The 19,671-nt window shown below is 39.0% G+C and overlaps 2 protein-coding genes across 2 annotated transcripts in view; one reads left to right on the forward strand and one right to left on the reverse strand.

Annotated features, from left to right (window-relative positions):
- The first annotated feature begins 293 nt into the window (after positions 1-293).
- Positions 294-9,106, forward strand: ADAL (adenosine deaminase-like). The gene is made up of 10 exons (XM_010571749.1): positions 294-882; positions 1,223-1,353; positions 1,888-1,948; positions 2,718-2,805; positions 3,392-3,473; positions 4,258-4,384; positions 5,093-5,173; positions 6,138-6,276; positions 6,778-6,878; positions 8,231-9,106. The coding sequence occupies exons 2-10, from the start codon at positions 1,265-1,267 to the stop codon at positions 8,420-8,422; spliced, it is 960 nt and encodes a 319-aa protein (XP_010570051.1). The 5' UTR covers positions 294-882; positions 1,223-1,264; the 3' UTR covers positions 8,423-9,106.
- A 3,473-nt stretch (positions 9,107-12,579) lies between these two features.
- LOC104834708 (la-related protein 6-like) overlaps positions 12,580-19,671 on the reverse strand; it is an 8,974-nt gene continuing 1,882 nt past the window's right edge. The window contains exons 3-5 of the mRNA XM_010572268.1: positions 18,934-19,066; positions 15,007-15,199; positions 12,580-13,879 (exon numbers count right to left, since the gene is read on the reverse strand). Coding sequence (XP_010570570.1) covers positions 12,794-13,879; positions 15,007-15,199; positions 18,934-19,066 — 1,412 coding nt within the window. The 3' untranslated portion in view covers positions 12,580-12,793. The remainder of the gene's footprint in view (positions 13,880-15,006; positions 15,200-18,933; positions 19,067-19,671) is intronic.

The following is a 19,671-nucleotide window of genomic DNA, read 5'->3' on the forward strand; positions in this document are numbered from 1 at the left end:
CGGGGTGCGGGGACCCGAGGGGCCGGGGCGCTGGAGCTGGCAGCTGCTGGGCTCTCGGAGCTCTGCGGGGCGAAGGCGGGCTTTTCCTGAGGCGCTTTATCCCTCCCGCGGACAGGCGCGGTGGGCGGCTGCCTTTGCCTGTCCGGGTTGCTTGCGGCTCTTGGCGTTTCATCTTCCAGTTACACCAGCTGAGCGGAATCTTTATTTCCTTCGTTTGTCCTGTTTTTCCCCGAGGCTAGCCCGAGACGTCTGTCTCGGATAACGCTTCCCCCCCCCCCCCCCCCCCGTGTCCCGAAGGGTGTGCCTTACTTTTAGGCTATATCTGTGCTGTCGCTGGGTACGTGTTACGGCGGTCTTATCGGTGTTCCCGTCCGGGACGTGCAAAACAGCAGATGGCACGTACTCCAACCGAGAGCTTAGGCCATAAATGCACAGGTGCACCGTCAAAACCTCTGCGAATTACACCGTCCCTGCTTGTCTTCTCGTGCGCCGTTTCAGTAGGATGTTTTTCAGGGTTTGCGCTTAATGTCTAGCAGAAGTCGGTGAGGCATCTCGCTTGTAAGACTGTGAAAAACTTCATGCGGTAGTAGCAGTAGTAATATGTATCGGGCTTGATTTCCAGAGGTGGTAAGCAGCCATAGCTCCGGGTGTTTAGTTGGAGTCACGCGCCTCCACAGCTTAAGAGAATCTGACCCCTTTTCCTCTGCTAGTCAATTTAATACTTCCAGATAGGAATCTGAAATGTAATACTTCACAAAATTAAAATAACTGATCTTGAAGGAGTTAAAATTTCAACACCTTTTCCAATCAAAGGCTTGAGGAAATACTTCCCTAATTTTTCTTTTCCCAGTGAGAAGGGGTGCGTTCCAGGGGGACGAGGGGGTAGGTAACAAAGCCGATGCTTTGCAGATACATTTTGAATGAGTTGGGAGGGTACTAGGGACCCCTTCCATACGTCAGGAGCCAAGAGATCATAAGAAGGAGCAAAGGTGAAGTGAGGAATAGAGCTGAGGATCATAGGTTTGGACCCCAAAGTCTCAGTTGAACCCGTGCATGCAAAAGCATGAGGCAACAATTACTAGCCAGACACAGAGATAACTGTTACTTTTATTTTCAAACTCAGAGTGAAACAATACTGTAGGACACAAGAACAGCAATGCAAACAGGTATAGAAGCCATCCTTTTCACCACACACAAATCCGTAGGATTTTTTTTTCTCTAGGAACTTCATGCTCATTTGAACGGCTGTATCAGTTCTGCCACTATGAAGAAACTTATGGCCCAGAAGCCATACCTTCAGATCCAGAACGGCATGACCATGATTGACAAAGGAAAGAAAAGAACCTTAGATGAGTGAGTATACACCTGTATGTGTGTGATGAACATTTACCGCATGTCTTTTTAATTAAGTTTAAAACAGAGGAATGTATGGCCTTATACACTGACTGCAGAAAATACATATTCAAGTTTTAGTTACAGTACAACCTGTTAGATTTTTTGCTACTTGTATCTGTAGAGTAACTTAGATGTTTGCAGCCTAAATGGAAATCTCATGTTGATTAATTCCCTTTTTTAAAGGATTGAAAATTTTCCCTTGTAGCATACGTTCTTCAGAGAAATTTGACTCGTGTAGTTTCCTTTTTTTGGAAACCTCATGTTTTCTTCATGCTTCAGAAAACATTGTGGTAATAATAATTTTTGTTGCAAATGCATTGTTAGCATCTAAAATCAGAAATCGCCATTCAGGTGGTCTTTCTATTTTAAGCAACAAGTTGGTTAATTGAGCATAGCGAGTACATATTTTCAAAGCGTAGATTTTTTTTTTTTTTGAATACTCATTTTACTGTTCAACATTTGTCCAGTTAATTTTTTAACTTTTTATTTTAGATGTTTTCAGATGTTTCAGATCATCTATCAGATTACCACTAGGACTGAAGATATTTTACTGGTAAGTTAATTAAAAATTCACTTAAAACAAGCAAGCAATACACACAGTCAAAATTAGTTGGATTAACAGCATTGATTTCCAAGTAACAATACCAACAATGGTTCCCGTCAGTTGGAGGTCAGAATTACTATTGTAAAACACATTAATTTAGAACCACAGGATTTTCTATAAATTCTACATTTAATTTTTGTGAAAGTGAGGAACTTCCAATATGGTGGTCATTATGACCACTCAGATGCTTGGACCGATAATGTCTTAAAAGATGCAATGTCTGTTCCTTGTTACCAAAGCTTTGATTTACGGTACTCTCCTGTTTCTTTTTTGGTTCCTTACGTACCAAAACTACAGAACTAGAATTGTCCTTTGTTCACCTAGGATTACAAAACTGTCAAGGAGACCTGTTGTGGGATCAAAAGAGGGAGCAGAAAGTGGTGTAGTGTCCTCTTCTTTCCTCCGGTAAAGGGGCTTTTAGGCAGCCTATTAAACTTACAGAAAGGTACAGTAGCTGTGGGAGGGGTTATAACTGTACCGCTTGAGGGGTGTTCTTGTTCAGACAAGGAAATTCTCATTTGTCCTAGCTCTCTTTAGTATCACTGAGGGAACTGTGGGGTAGTATTTCCAGAAATGGAGAGCACTAAAAACACATAGGGCCTGAAAATTTTGCAAGTGTTCCACGCCCCAAAATAACTGGGTCTTCTAGTTGTAAAGGAAAATATAACTAATTAAAAGCATTACTTTCATGTTGTTGAATACACTGTTTCTTAATCAGATAACTAAAGATGTTATTAAAGAATTTGCTGATGATGGTGTCAAGTATCTGGAATTGAGGAGCACTCCTAGAGAAGAAAAGTCCACAGGTACAGTCTGTTCCGGTTTTTGATTTGTAAGTCTGATGTGCTATAAAACTTAGTTAAGACTATGTTAATAACAAGTAAAGTCAAATTTAGTTGGTTCAATAAAAATATACTTCAACTATAAAAGCAAAGATTTAACCACGTAAAAGCATGTCACTTTACTATTAGATTTTTGAGGACAAAAATGTGTTGGTTATAATTCTACTACCCAAGAATTTGGGTTATTTGCTTTAGTATGACATCTGAGTCTGCTAATATTTTTAAGAGCTGATATATTTTCTTTTTGTTACTTCATTTGTTATTTTCTTTTAGATGTTGTTTAATAGAAACATGTAAAAGAAGTCCTGTTGCTACTCTTGTTCACACTAAGTTACTTTCTTTCTTCCAGATGCTTAGGAGGAGGCTTAATTCAAATGTATGCTTCAAAGTAAAGCTATATTTATAAACAGAATTAGAACTGTATAGATTAGCAGACTATGGACTAAAATCAAAGCTGCAAAATGAAACTTAGGAGGCTAGAGAGCTGGGTCTGCAACATAACAAAATTAATTCAAATATTCTTATTCCAAATGTGTACGTGTGTTTGTAGGTATGACCAAAAGGATGTATGTTGAAACTGTACTTGAGGGTATAAAGCAGTGTAAAGAAGAAGGCTTGGAGATAGATGTAAGGTAAATAAAGCACATGGAGTACCACTGTTTCAGGGTTTTGTGTAGTCCGATGCTCGGTTGTGGTTTGCAGAGAAGTTTACAACCCATCAGTGTAGGAAAGAAAATAATGCTTTAACTAGACTACATGGCGTGGAAACAGGTAATGCATATGGAAACCTGAATTTTTATCTTCCTTTTTGCTGATAGAGAATGAAACTGGGTAAAGCTTTTCAGCTCTAAAACTGTCCATTCTCTGCAACATTTTCAGGAAAAGCAGTGTTTTTGATGGAAGTTGCATTAAAGACTCCTTTTTCACAGCCTAGAGTCGTTGCAAAGATACTGCTTGATTAGCTGTACAAGCAACCTGCTGTAAAGGAGAGGTAGTCCTCACCAGCAGAAAAGTTTCAGAAGGAGTCAGCAGTTGCTTGCAGGCAGTCTGCTTGCCTGTCTTTTATACTCTCGGTAACACCCCTTGTTAGATTTCTTCGTGGAAGCTGAAGAATTCTCATTCTTCACGTGTGCACCACGGAAAGGTTGCTCGCCTGATAGTGCAGGCAGCAAATGAGCAGTGTACTGTTCCCTGCCCTCCCGCTCACCATGACTATTGCATTTCACAGGCTAATGTATTTATCTAATTTGTGTCCCTCTGCACTTTGGTACATTCATTCCTTGAACAGTTTCCTATACAAATACTCTTTATATTCAGCCACGAAGGATGTGAAGTGCCATTTTTGTTGGTATCGGATTTGTTGGTCTCCCAATATTACAGATCGTACTTAACTTAATATGTACTTTTCTGTTCTAGACTGTTAATAGCAATAAATAGACGAGGTGGCCCGGCAGTTGCAAAGCAGACTGTTAAACTTGCTGAAGAGTTCCTTCTCTCCACTGATGGGGTTGTAGTAGGACTTGACCTCAGTGGTGATCCCACCGTAAGTTTTTGTTCTGTTTCGGTCTGTTCTTGAAGATTAATATATAATGTTGTGTAACAGCAAGTGGTTCTAATCATACTGTGTTCTTACAAGTTTTTGTCCGGTGTTTGTTGCTAGTTTGAATGGATTGTGCGTCATCTTGATACCAGGTTAATCCCTGCTGCCGTAAGGGACAGATACTCTAACAAAGAGTTGATAGATTAATATATATGACACTGAAAAAAGAACCGCTGAAAAGTAGTGTTTATCTGGGAAGTGTCTGTTACTAAGTTGTCCCAGGCAGATTGACTGGGTTGAGGCAAGTAAAATAATACTGCAAGCTGACACCAGTTTAAATTTTGTTTAGACGCACCAAATGCTTATTGTATATTAAGAAGCAAAAATGTTTGAGGATAGCTGTCAAGTTGAAGTGAAATAGCTCTAGGTGATAGTTGTAGAAAGGATATCAAAATCAGGACAATTGGCTTGTCAGTGTTGGGCATCATCATCTGCACTGCTGACGTTTGACCAATTTGTCTAAATTATGCCCGTATAGCAGAACATAATGTGACTTGCTGCATTCAAAACTGAGGTAATGGGAAAAGAAAAATAATTCAACGTAACTGTATTTGAATTAAGTATTTTGGTATTGCTAGACTTCCTAATTATTGTAATAAGAGGAGTTTTGTGAAACAAACTGTAGCATGGTGATGTGTTTCTGTCTTCAAGGCAGGACATGGTCAAGATTTTTTGGAACCGCTCTTGGAAGCAAAAAAAGCAGGTCTAAGGCTGGCACTGCATCTTTCAGAGGTAAAAATTTTCTTTATTTTGGTCCTTCTCTCTAATTCCCATTATATAAAACCCTTGATGAAACTAAAATTAACTTCTGTACGTTTTGAAATTCTCAGGCCAAAGTAGTAATTGTTTGGAGCATTTTGACAGGAGAGAAGAAAACAAGGAGAGATCTTCAACAATCTGTTCTGAATCAGAACTGCCAAATTATTTCTTACTGTACTGTATCTGTTAGGGGTTAGGTGTGAGAGATCCACTCTTTTCCTCCTGGTATTTTATCGGAAGTCATTTATAGTAAAATTCACACATTTTCATGAGTAGTTTTGTTAGCTCTGTTTGTATCAGTAGAAAGAGTTGAGCTTCTCCATACAATCTGTTGAAGTGGTGGCTGAAATTCACTCTAAGTCTGATAAATACTGAAACCATTTCTTCAGGAAATTAAGCATGATCTATGATGTCACAGGCCTATTTATACTTGTTCCTATTTTATTAAGGAGGCTTTTGCAGGATATTCCTGTATGCTTCTCTGAAAATTTATTTCTTAATGTTTCAGTGGCCTTTTGTTTTTGTTTCTTTTTTGGTTGGTTGGTTTTGCCTCTTGCAGTTTACGTTCTTCATGCGCCATTTTTTTAATCCCTGTGTAAAACTGGCATTAAAGGTCATCTGGATGGTGTAGTTTTGAAACTGAAGCACACAAAGCTGATTTGAGGCCTCCAACTGAAAGTACTTCAGAACTGCAAATAGTGATCGTCTGTTTTTACATACCAGTTTAGGATTATGGCTTCTTCAGTTTGGAATGCCAAGTTGAGAGTTACTTTCATGCACTACTTCTTTCTTTACAGGGTAATAGTGCAGATAGTTAGTATCCCTAACACTTTCTTTTGGATAAGATATGCTGTGAAAATAGAACTTGAAGTCGTTGTAATTATTTAATGTGCTATTTTATGCTGCCTTGACAGAATGTAAAATATATCCTCTCTAGATTCCAAATCAAGAAGAGGAGACCAAAATTCTCCTGGGCCTGCCTCCTGACAGAATTGGACATGGAACATTTCTCAACTCTGCAACAGCAGGTTCAGAAGAGTTAGTGCCACTTGTTCGACAGAATCATATACCTATCGGTAAGAAAAAAAGCTAAGAAAATTACTTGGTGATCTCTAGATTTCAGAATATCATACGTACTGCTGATCTATTAACTCTGATTTGATTTGACCAGAGGTGCCTTAGAAAAATGTGGCAGCATACGCGAGAGGATTGCCTATAGAGGTGCAGTGGTAACGCTTTTGTGGTTTTGACATATTTGTGGCAGCAGACAACAATTGATGTCTCAGATGAAAACAAAACTAAATCATAACTTTTAGTTACTGTGCCAGGCTGTGTGGTGTTTCTGTATCTGGTTTGCGAGCTCCCTAAATTTTATACCTAGCCAGTAGTTAAGAAGAAATTGATTACCTAACTTTCTTCAGAAGATACTGCCAAATATTTGAAGCATAGAAAATCAAGGAAACAACAATAACTAATTTTAATTTTAATTTAGGAACAGAAATAAGTCAATCAGTGTGTCAAAAAAACATGTCTTTTGTTTTGATACATGTCCTTGTTTCTTCTTTTTTTCCCCTTAGAACTTTGCATGACATCAAACATCAAAACTCAGACAGTGCCTTCCTGTGACAAACACCATTTTGGATACTGGTACAACATGGGCCACCCTACAGTGCTTTGTGTAAGTTTTTTTATTTTAACCGCGTACTTAGGCAAAGAGCCAAACTAGTGTGAAATTGGAGAAGTACGTCTCCTTTTATGGATCAGAGCAGACTTACTAACAATTTCTGACCTTGCATCAAATCATCTGCCTATAGGAAATCATAATGTTCTGTTTGAGAAATGCTTGTAATACAAATGGGAGTTTTTAGTATTTTTCTTGGCTTTATTGTAAAGCAAGGCCTTTTTTTCTGTGTAGATAAGATCATCAGTTATGCTGTGATGAACTTCTTAACTGTCTGCATACTGACAGGTTTCTCTTAAACATATTCGTCCAATGTTTGCATATAAGCTTGTGCTTACCTGGGTATTTATCGTGTTGGGTGAGAGTTCTTGAGTTTTCTTGACAGCTAGTTAAGGTCCTTAAATGTTGAGGTGCCAAGTACTTTGCTGGCATTGGCAGGATTTTACTATCATCCTGTTGGTTTAACCCCTGTAATTTGGAGCATTATCCAAGTGTGTGTATATATATTAGAGCATTGTGCTTATTATTCAAATAAGCCTCAATCTTTATTGTATAAAATATTTATTATTGAGTTTGAACTCTGTTGTATTTGGTGAAAAATAATTCATGATTAGAGTTTATTTCTGAGATGTTCAATTGTGAAAAGCCTAGATAACCAACAAAGTCATGTATGTAAGGAAGCAGTTTACGCATAAAGGCCTATAAAAGCAAGAGTAGGAGGAGGAGATACTACAGTGTCTCAAGTTTAACAGGATATAGTTAGCATTCTTCTCTGCGGGGACACAAGGACTCCGAGATGCAGATGGGTAATCTCATTAAACCTTAAATAATCCTAACTTGCTTCTTTTAGATCAATAATCTTTAGGTGGCTCTCGATCACACGTTTTTGATGCTAGCCTAGTACTTCAGTCAGTATCAAGAAATTGTTCTAGGTGACCCTAAGTGCGGAAGGCAAGACACTTGAAGATGTAGGAATACAGAGTATGCTCTAGTTCCCAGTCCTGAGGAAAGGGAAAAGAGTCATAAGGAGACGTGCACGTCCTGACATAGCTTGCATGTATGCATCATTTGACAGCCATCTTTCTAACAATTTTAATAGGAAATCCTATTTACTTGATAGATTGTGCCATCACTTCAAGAAATTTTCTTGTATGTTTGAATAATTTATTGAGTGAAAATAGGGCAAATAAAGTAATTACCAAATAAGTAATTACCAACAGATGAAAGAACCATGGAATAAAATGTGAAACAGCAAGATAAAACTGGTTTGTAATGTGTAGAAAACTCCCTTTTTGATGTAGGAAACTAATTAAAACTTCTTTTTTTCTTTTCTTTCAATGTAACTCCAGACAGATGATAAAGGCGTCTTTGCAACAGATCTATCGCAAGAATACGAGCTGGTTGCAAAAACATTTAATCTGACTCGATCACAGATGTGGGATCTTTCCTATGAATCAATCAACTATATCTTTGCTTCAAGTGTAGTAAAATCAAAGCTAAGGGAACAGTGGTGTAAACTGAAGCCAACTCTGTTTTGTTAAACTGTTGTTCTGAATGGCTTGGGTGTATTAGCTTAGCTAAGCAACATTTTTTACTGAAGTCCCTGGCTTTTTTCAGACTTCAGGTTTATAAATCCAGCCCATAAACTGTGCCTGTGCAAAATGAAGATGACAGGAATGCATCCTTTGTTAGTGGGGACAGAAGTAAATGTTCTTTTGTAGTTGGGAAGGGCTCTCAACCAGTGACTGAAATTCCAAATGTGTCGTCATGTCATTTCTCTCCAGTTGATAGGACATTTTTAAAAAATACTTAGTTGAAATACCTTACCATACTACAAACATTTGAGAGTCAGAGGAAAATAAAGGCACAGCTGTTAGGGTTTAAAATGTCTCTGTTGGCAGCATGACACCAAGCAGTTTGTATGTATGGTGTGTATATTTGGTTTTTATATTGTTTTTAAACAGAAGTTTTGAGCAATTGATGGAACGTGAAGACAGAAACAAGCTCAGGGAGAATGAAATGTTTGTCCCAAAGGAATTAAACATTGCATCCGTTTTTACTGGCGTACACGTATGACTGAAGCCTGGTGTGGACTGTGTAGCACATGTGGTGGTGCCTGTTGATGCACTCGGCAGCGGTGGTATTTAGCCAAAGCTGAGAATCTGGAATGGCTTAGCAAACTGTGAGCTACCTGGGGGAAATGGTCTAATTCTTAAAATGCTTTTTATAATTGTTCTTTGTTTCTTGTAAAAAAGCAATAAAAATAGCTTCAACCTCCGTGTTTTTGAAACCACTGCCTCGCGTGTGCGTGTCTGTGTTTCAGAGCTACAGCAGAGAAGCGTGTATAACTGGCTGCGGGATCTGGCGAGCGAGTCCCCGGGGCAGATGTGCCGTCTGCGGGCTTCTGTTCTGACAGCGGAGGGTGCTGCGTGGTTCCGGCAGTGACAGGGTTCACTCTGCCTCTCTCTGTGCACGTGTTATTTTGATGGTGAGATATCAAAATACATATGAACATACACATGCAACAGTATCTAATACTAGATATTGGTAGTTAGTGTAGGAAGTATCCAGAGAGAAGGTTATTTTGTACCTAGGACATTTTTACATTGATTATATTAAACAAGCAAATATTCTGGGCTCTGCAAGGAATACTGAATATAAATAGAATGATACAAAAGTTGTTCATGACTTCTGTTTTGTTTTTTTTTTAATAAAATCAGCATAAAGTAGTTGTTCTTGCTCCAAAGTGGCAATAAGAAACGAAAAAAAAAAGGGGGAGGAAAAAAAAAAGGCGGGGCATGGGAGGATAGTAAAGAAGTTGCTGTGTCTGTGTGGCTACCTGAGGTTTCCACAGAATGTTTTCCAAGCAGAAAACATTCCTTTTGGAGTTGGGGGAAAATTATGTGAAGCAGAACTGTAGTTTTATATATTCCTATCTGACCTCAGAATAAGACCTCATGCTGACTTTTTATTTATAAACAGTACTTCAAATTCCAAATAGTTTCACTGATCACGTTGTTATCCTTTGTTGTTTGATCAAGTTGCATTATCACTTGCTGTTTGATCAAGTCTGTATTTTCTCTCTACAAAAATAATTACTATGGTAAATGTATTTCTTTTTCTTTCTTACAGAAAAGCTCTCTAAAGACAGGTTGAGCAGCTTTCTGGAATGTTATAGTTACATATATCTTAGTCTCAGGATAAGTGGGCCTACAGTCAAGTGAGATGGCATTCTCTTGTAAAATAACTTTTATAATATTCTTAGGGGTTATGGCCTTCCAATAACTCTTCAGTAACACAGTATTTGGTTTATTAGCGAAGAAAAACTGTCAACTACCAGTTTATTTACTAAGGGGTGATCCTCAGTGTTCATTTTATCTGTCAAGTGTAACACTTTCTAAAGCAAAGTAAGACTCATAATTAGTGTCTGATGAGATTTTTAGTTTCAGACTGTGTTATACAGAAGTAAGTTTGATTTTTAAGGTTTACATGTTGAATGTGAGATGTAGGTGTGTTCATTCAGAGAGCATAGCCCTGGTAAATGCTGCTATTTTCAACCTCCTTTTTTTTCTGCAAGCATACAGCATCTTGGAGATTTTTAACATTACGGACTGTTACATACAGTTCTCAGTATTTCCATTTAATTGAATTCCATGTGTCTTCAAAATACTGCCTTGCATCAGCTGTAGTACTGCCCCCAAACAGTTTGGTACATGATGACACATGGATGCTACATAGTTTTGCAATTAAAAAAAACACCAACAACAACTTCCCGGATTATTAATGAAACCACAGTGTTCTGGATACATAGTGAAACATTCTGCTGTTATATGTAATCTAGAGTAATGGACTCACTCTTCTGAAAAATGTGTACTGACCCTGTCACTTAGACGCTTGCAGATGTGCTGCTAATTCAAAAAAACCACCGCTTTGCATTTAATAGTATGTATAGTGTCTCAGCTGGTAATGTTAGTCAGGAGGTAACTTGGAGGATTCCCTTTGTGTGAAGTAAAAGAACCAGGAATTTATTAGGATGGCTAAAGAGTGATACAGAGTGTCGGGGAATGCAGCGGGTCTGCAGAATGCCTGACAATGCGTGAGCAGCATGACCTTGAGCAGCTTGTAGTGTATCCTTGAGAGTCTGGAAAGTCCCGCGAAGAGCTGTGCAAACAAGACAATGATAAGAGGAACCGTCCTGACGACTCACCAATCATGAACTGTTAGTTACTAACTAAACCAATCATATATGAACACATACTTTGAAGAAGGTAATGAAAAGGTTTGTTAGAACAATAAAGTAGCCATTTTGCACAATCTGATGCTTGTCGTGTCTGTCTCTACTGCGACAACAGAGAACCGGGGGATTTCTGTACATTGGTTTCTAACTGTGTGTTACTGCAGTTACTTACACTGCGGAAGTGTTATGCTTAGAGTGGAAATGAAAGTTGGAAAAGATGTGGAGAAGTCTGGGAATGAAGAATCGTCTGATTAGAACGTTGTTGTGCACCGTTCCCAAGTTGTACATTAGAAGCTGAAACCTTACCTTCTTACTGTCGCAGGGCTATTTTTCAGGACTACAACTTTTTGTAAGTAAAACTGCAGAGGCTCTTCTTTGGCTTCAGGTAGGATTATAGTTAATTTTAAGTGCTTCTTCCTGACCCTGCTTGTTAAATTCAGAGTTACCAGTGAGATAACCATTGTTTAGTTTATAATACTGTATAAAAATGACTGTGACATATAGCCGGAGTGAAGCATCACCACTGAAGTAACCATCAGTAATGGGGCAGAGGACCTTGGTGTTTTTTTTTTCCCCCTGAATGTAGTGGAAATTTCAAGTAACTATTTCTAGAATTTCAGATGGTATAAGATGAGGTTTAAGTATCTATTCAGGTGCAGCTCAACTTATTTTAAAAGTAAACAAAATAGATCTAGACAGAGTTAATATTGTCATTTATTTCCATCTGATTATATGAGATAAGACTTACAGAACAGTCTTCAATGCTCACATCACATGAAGATACGCACTTTGGTCCAACTGAACAATATTTCCTTTGGAGATGTATGCAAGCAGACAGCAACTGCTCACTGTAGCGTAAGTTTCTCAGCTCCTTTTGATACAAACACAGGAAGTCTTCAAAACCTTTATTCCTTATGATTACGCTGGTAACATACCACAGCTTATTATAATACAACTGCTAAACTGTAAGTATTGCCACACTGCTCTTCAGGATCGTAGCTTTGCAAATAATGTAGTTACATGGATGATTTATATGCCTGTTTCAATATTTAGGCATTTCAAACTAATACATTAAAAAAATAATGATGCAGATAAGGGCATTGCATTAGATAAGTGCATAAGATGATGAAGAGACTGGAGCATCTCTCATGTGAGAGGCCTGTAGAGCTGGGGCTGTTCAGACTAGAGAAGAGACACCTCAGGGGGTGGATCTCATCAGTGGTCTTAAATACCTGATGGGAAGGCATAAAGAAGATGGAGCTAGGCTCTTCTCGGCAATACCCAGTCACAGGAAAAGGGGCACAAACTGAAACACAGGAAATTCCACCTGAATGTAAGGGAACACTTTTTTACTGTGTGGATGGTTGAACGTGGGAACACGTTGCCCAGACAGGCTGGGGAGTCTGTATCCTCGCAGATATTCAAAACCCTATGTGACCTGCTGTAGTGGATGCTGCTTAAGCAAAGGAGGTGGACTGGACAATCTCCAGCGATGCCTTCCAACCTCAACTGTTCTGTGATTTTGTGGAATGAATATACAAATATACAAATGATAAAGTCCCTATATGAATAAAAAAATCTTTTAAAATTAAATACTGAATTAACTCAGTCACTCAAGTGACAATTTCTCACCAGGCTTGAGCAAAAGCAGTTGACTGACTTGTGAGATTTGTTTTTAAAGAATGATTGATTCATTCTTCATAGCCTTCCTTCTTTCACATCCATTGTGGAATCCTTTAGTGCCATCAGGACCTTTAGGCAGCCGCAGCACCCCTACAGGTAGACCATCTGCATTTTGTATTTTCCGAGCCAACATGGGGCTACTGCCGGGACTCTTCTCTTGTGTTACGGTTTGAGATTTTCTTCTCTGTACCCAGGGGCTACCACAAGGAGTGATACTGCTATCTGAGGAATAATCTGTACATTTCTGTGGAATTTCAGGACTACTGCTTGGGTTAAGCTTGCTGTCTTCAGCCAGCGGAGACTTTCTGGTTACTTTTCTCAGTGAAGATGGACTATTCCAAGGACTTGATCTGGGTGACACATTAGGACTCAAATGGTTGTTTGAGTGGATGATGGGGCTCAAATTACTCTTAGTATTTGTTGCAGTACTTTTGCGTCCTGACAACGGTGATGTAGGATTACTCTCTGGGTCAGAAGAGCTATTTGCTGACGATTCGTCACCAACAAACTGAAGTTCCTCAACTCTCTTATTAAGGGATCTAGCCTTCTTAAGACTCTTGCTGGTATCGTCATCTTGGTTCTTGTCTTTGGGAACTTTTTTCTTTGGAGGTTTCATGCCTATTAGGACAACTTTCATGCTGGTCTCTTTCTTTTCAGCACACATGAAGTCATGAGCACGCACGGCAGCATCTACTTCTTCAAATTCTATAATAGCACATTCCTGAGTTGCCAGTTGGGTGTACCGATTGCTGACCCTCCTGATATCAGGTGGTAGATCCCTACCAGGCTTGAGAATACGAACTGATGAAATTACACCAAAAGTTACAAAGGTTTTGAGGAGATGCTCCATTATCCTTTCTTGCATGCATCCGTTTTCTTGTTGTTTGTTAAGAGCCTGCAGCTCAGAAATCATGTGGATATCATACACCAGTAACATCCTGGTAGGGAGGTTTTCACTTGGAAACACTGGAACTGGAGTATTTCTTCTAACCTTTCTGTTATCGTCATTGAGCTCAAGAGTGTCTGAGTACTTCAGTGCATAGGCTGTGGTCCTCCAGTCACGGGTAAGGTGTTTCACCTTGAAGACAGACACAGGTTAAGCAGCACAACTAATCAAACCCACTCAAACTAATTACAGAAAGTGTAAGGCAGATGCAGCCTCCAGTCTACAAAGAGAAACCTGGATTTAAGTTTCATGTATCAGACTTGAGTGAAGAAGTAAACAGTTTTCCTGCTATAATGGGCATCACTGAGTTCCTGTAAAGCTCATGGCATGTTGAATCTACAGAAGATAGGAACTGATGCTACATCTCAAACGGAAAATCATTACTTTATCTTAAAGCCTGCTCAAGTGATGTTCAGTCATTCCATATCTAGGTCTGAACCATGACAAAATGCATGTTCTGTAGGTTTTATTTTGTTAAATTTGCCAAACAAGTAGTTTTGCCAAGTTTAGGACTTCATTTTACTGAACTGATTTTTCTTCCCTCAAAAATCTCACTTTAAAAACCCCCGAAAATTCGCCATTTCCAAGGAGTGTTTTTAAGAGTTTATCTGTTATCAGTATAATCTGTTTGAAGTAGTCTGAAGAAACTGGGAGTGCCTTAACTTCTAGACCGAATAGCTCTGCAAAACTGTCAGATTTAGAATCTTGACAAAGTGTTTCTAACGTAATTTAAGAAATCAGTTACATACACATATGTACATAGGAGTTCCTAATGTAAAAAAAAAAAAAAAGAATAAAACCCACCTCACCTTTAAGTTACTTCAGTTACCAGATACTTTTTACTAGTCTTAATTTTTGGATCTCTGTACATTTGCAAAGGTCAGATTCACCATCCCTTCACAGAGACAGAAAAGTAACTTTACATAGCTACTCATGAGTAGCTGATCTAGAAATGACTTTGAATCCAATGTCCCATTTACTATGCCTTACTGTCTCCCAGAATGGTAATTTAAAAGCTTAGTTGCTTAAAAGCGTATGATTTCCCTAGCCAATCATGAAGAAGTTCCGGAAGTGAAGTTCTGGATGAGAACACACCTAACCATCACATCAAAACTTAACTGACCCCTGAGAGAGGCTGATAAAGAGGAAGACTGTAAAACAACCTCTATAAAATAAGTTATTTCCATCTTATCTCTCCTAATGTTTTTAGATTCACCAGGCTTACACAAGGTGCTTCAAGTCTTAAAAAGGTAACTTACCTTCTTAAAAGAAGTAAGGAGTTTAACACTGACATAGCCCATCTTATTTCTTCTCACATGCTTTAGAAGGAAGGCATCTTTCTCAAGGTTCTCATCTGAGAAGTAATATTCAATCTGTGCTATTAACTTCTGGATCAGGTCATTTTCTGGTGGTTTCCAGTTCTGGTCAGAGTCATCATCATTTTCCCCACCACTAGAAAACAGTTAAATCATTTTATTAACAGATCTTCATCTTATATTAGTGGATTCAAATACTCTTTCAAAATGAAAAGGCATAACCATAATGCTGATTCCAACTTACTTTATACGTAGGCACTGAACAGGTATCACCCTAGCCATCTGAGGCAGGAGGCCAGCTCAGAGGATGAAGCTTTCCAGTCAGCATAAGAAGTCAAGTTCCTGAGCTCATTCCAAAAGCTGATCTCAGTGTAGAGCAATGAGACATATACACTAGCATCTTGAAAACACTCTGTCAACTCAAATCCTACACCAAAACATGAAATGCAGGTGCACAGGCACTTGGTGCTGTACAAAGTTCCTCCAGTGACAGTATTTTGGGTTTCAGTATGAAGCTATTAAACAATGGCTTGACATTTATGTGCTTCATGAGTAGTGTCACGTACCAGCGAATGAATATTCCAACTTGATGCAACCATGATTTCTCAAGCCTCGTCACTGCATGAATGCAGGAGCCAGTATCCAGGGAGCAAGAAAGGCTGACAGGAGGACTACTGCACTTTTTACAGGTCACTTCCAGAGTGACAGAGTAACTTAACTAGCAGTTTACCAAGGGGCTTAAACTGTACGGACGTTTCAGATTAAGGACTTTGGTGCAGTAGCAGCTCATGTACCTCAGGAACAGCTGTATAGCACTTATATGCAGGTTGTTAAGAAGTCATTCTCATTTCCTCTCTTCCCCCTCCCATCATGTTGTCTAGGTATCTGTGCAAAACGAAGCACTACTGGGCATCCTATCCCCCCCCAAAGATATTGCAACCATGGATTTGAGATTTACTTCTTGCCACATACAGCTACAGCAACATGTTTGTTGCTGAAATACAAACGACCATTTAAATTGTTATCTAGCACTGAGGCAAATAGTTCACCCACAGACTACAGCCATAGAAGTTGCTATATGAACCATAACGCACAAATCTGTCTTAAGCCAGAGTCACTTTTTTTAAAGCTGTTAGCAGCCCAGTTTTGCTGTGGGACCATCATGTAAGTTTCTGTTAAAAAAAAAAAAATCATCCACTAAGCTCCCTAGACCCTATAAGTCATGTATTACTTTGGTGTCCTATGTGCGTCAGCAACAAAAAAGGAGAAGCCACACATTTTCTCAAAATGGTCCTAAATGGCTTTTTGCAGAGCTTGTGGAATCATTAAACAAAGGAGCAGGCATCACACTAGAGTCCTCCGAGGGCAATCTGGCAGGGAGGATGCAGGCTAATGAACCACCTTGTCTTGTGGCAGTTTTGTCCTGGAGACAAACTGGAGACTGTTACCTTAATGCTGACTGACGTGCCACCCATGCCTGGGCGCAGGCAGAAGCACTGCCTAGGCAGGTGCTTGCTGTACATCTGAAGATATTGTTCAGGTCAGTGGGCTCTGCACAGGGAACGTGCTCCCAGCTGTGACAAGTTATGGCAGTTCTCTGGGACCTAGCTTTCTGAAGCTAACAATTTATTCACTTATTATGGTTCTTCTGATGATAGGGCAACACATCAGATATACACGGATACTCACTCACACAATCCTGGAAGTCTCCTTGTTAAAATCTCCCTAGCCACTTAATGGGCTACAGTTCAAAGAAATGAGAAGAGTGAGAGAGCAAGAAAAAGAATTTAAGTTATTTGACAATGCCAGAAGTGGAGGACAATAAGTGAAGTTATGAATAAGATAGTAAAAAACATTCAGTGGGAAGCTGTGGGTGCTGGTTTGAGAAGGAAGACAAAACAAGGTTAAGTGTTTATTTTTCATTCGTGATGTTCCCTTACTCCACTACTTCTCATTTTTCATTCACTACCGATTCAGAACTAGTGTGGGCACAAGAAACTTAGAACATTTCAGCATTTTTACATATCCACACTCTGCTAAGAAAAGCTTACTTTCAATTCAGGATGGAGCTTACAGGTTTTTTAGAGGATTTATTAGTACAGACATTTGCAGGTGTTTGGAAGGTTTGGATGGAAAGAAAATGGAGCATCATGCTTCAGGGAAAAAAAAAAAAAGAACTGCATGTTTGCAAAGATCAGTACCATCCTTACTTACAGTGCTAACACACTGAATAAGAGACAGGTCTCAATTCACCTCTCTAAATTAAATATTGGTCACAGTCTGAATTATACACCTTTTCTCTATTTGGCAGACAGTTCAGCATTTACAAAATCTTTAGGGCTTTTACAACAGCCTTCACTAAGTACTGTAGGGAAATTCCACCTACAGCAAATGCAGAAATTTGTAACTAGCTCCATATTAATTCATAGTAATGATCAGCTGGTAGTATCTCTAGGGTATCAACTCTGCTACAAAGGTAGTTGATAAATCAATGGCAGTCAACATTGACAAAAAAAAAAAGCCTAATAGTTATTCACAACTTTCATTTACCTATTTATTTATTCAGAGCTTTGTGATGGATATGCTTGTCAAAACATGATAGACTGAAAACCTACCTTTTAACATGGTGACTCATCTGGCTATTAGTCACACAAGAAAGTAAACACATATCTGCACAGAGAATAGACTTTGGGTTTTAAACATCAAAACTCACAAACAGTACATTAAATTGTCTGGATAGAGTCTAACTTTTTGACAAGCTTTTGCTGAGTCTCAAAAAGAATAAGGTATTGTATTAATAAGCACTATGTGGCAATATAATCTACAGCATTAAGTTGATGTTCCAACAGTACAATCTCCCAAAGGCAGTGCAAGTCTGCCAACAAAAACTAGTGGATACAATACTGGGTGCCTATTAATGGGACATGTGGCTGCAGCAATCATTAAATTTCAACTTCTATTGTGAGACATTATATTTCAGACCGACAACATCATAAAGATGTTCACCTTTCAAGCTCAGATTCTTCCTGCGTCTGTCTGCATCCAAAATAAACTTAAGTTCAGCAAGAACAGCTTTACTTTATGTGCAGGAGAACTACCTGTTTGTTATAAACAGTCTGAAGGTTTTTCTGAAGCACCTGGCAGCTAAATGGCTGAGGACTGAATATCATAAATACTCAGAGATCTCCTGAAGAACTGTGGTGTCTTGACCATGAGGAAATGGTTTTCATTTCTTAAGTTATAAAACCTAGAAACTGAGGAAAAAAATCTAAATTGTCTGCTAGCTTAGCTGGAGAGCTAAATGGCTCATTCCCAGCAGTTTTAGACCATCGCAATTTTTCAAATGTTTGGGTAAATAACTTCCTACCAGATGTTTCATTCCCAAAAGTAAACCTGTAGCTAAGGTTACATGTAAATGGCAAAAGCATGTGTGAACTCCACTCACCTACTTCTGATGCAGAGCCTTTATAGTTCTCTCCAGGGCAATACCTCTGGCCTTTCCTGGATCAGGAAGAGGCCATTTACAAAAAGGCAACCTCCACAAGAACTGAATATACATCAGTACTGACAGCAAACATTTCTGAAGACAGCACCTACTGCAGACGATTAAATTAGCGACATTTAAGAGTTAGCTATTATGTGTTACAAACTTTGAAAAAATAAGCACCCATTTTTCCAGTCTAGGCCAGGGCTAGAAGCTCTTACACAAGCAACATTGTCAAAGAAAACAAATGTAAAAAATACTCTGAATTTAAGAAATCAGTAATTAGAATGCAACACTATAGACTGCTGTACACATTTGATTTATAAAAATACAACAGTCACATAGGATTGTGGAAAGACCAAGCAGACTCAGTTTAAACATTTTACTTGTGTCTAGCTATGCTCGCCTCCTGTTTCCGTAGCGCACAGTCGACAGCTTTGGCAGCTGGAGAAAATTCCCGCTCTCCAACTACCCCTCTGTAATTTAAAATAATACACTGCAGTTCATTCTGAGTCAGTGCTAGGATATGAAGTTAGAGAATCTATTAGAAACAATTGATCTTCTAACAGAATACTGAATTTCATGCTACTGTACCTAAATCTTTATGTGACTGAATTTATTACTGCATCTGCAGCTTTAATACAACACATAAGACAGACTACAACTAACGAGCTTTGTCTCTCGGCAGTTTTTTGGCACAAAAATCCTGGATGTTTCTTTTACAAGAAAGAGATTCTGGTAGGCTTCAAAGTAACTTAATTCCTGCAATTTATCATTAAATACAGACAACACTATTGGCATTATCAAGCAGTGAAGCGTAGAGTAGATTATAAAGTGGTAGTTCCTTCTGCATTTAAGCTGGTCTTGATTTCATGTCTGGCCAACTTGTTTCCAAAGCCCTAGAACGGGTCTGCTTGTCCGTCTCTTAATTCTACTAAAGAAAATCTCTACGCTTCTACGCAATAAAAACCAAACGGGAAAAAAAAAAACCAACCAAAAACCACCAAACCCTTTCTGTAAAAGGCAGTGAAACGGAAACCTCGGGGGCACCACAGCCCGGCGCTTCTCGCTGCGGGGGAAGCCACGTCCCGCTCCGCACCTACGGCGGGGGGGGGGGGCGCCCC

The sequence above is a fragment of the Haliaeetus leucocephalus genome, unplaced genomic scaffold (assembly GCF_000737465.1).
Source record: "Haliaeetus leucocephalus isolate CR32 unplaced genomic scaffold, Haliaeetus_leucocephalus-4.0 Scaffold339, whole genome shotgun sequence".
Taxonomy (NCBI): Eukaryota; Metazoa; Chordata; class Aves; order Accipitriformes; family Accipitridae; genus Haliaeetus; species Haliaeetus leucocephalus.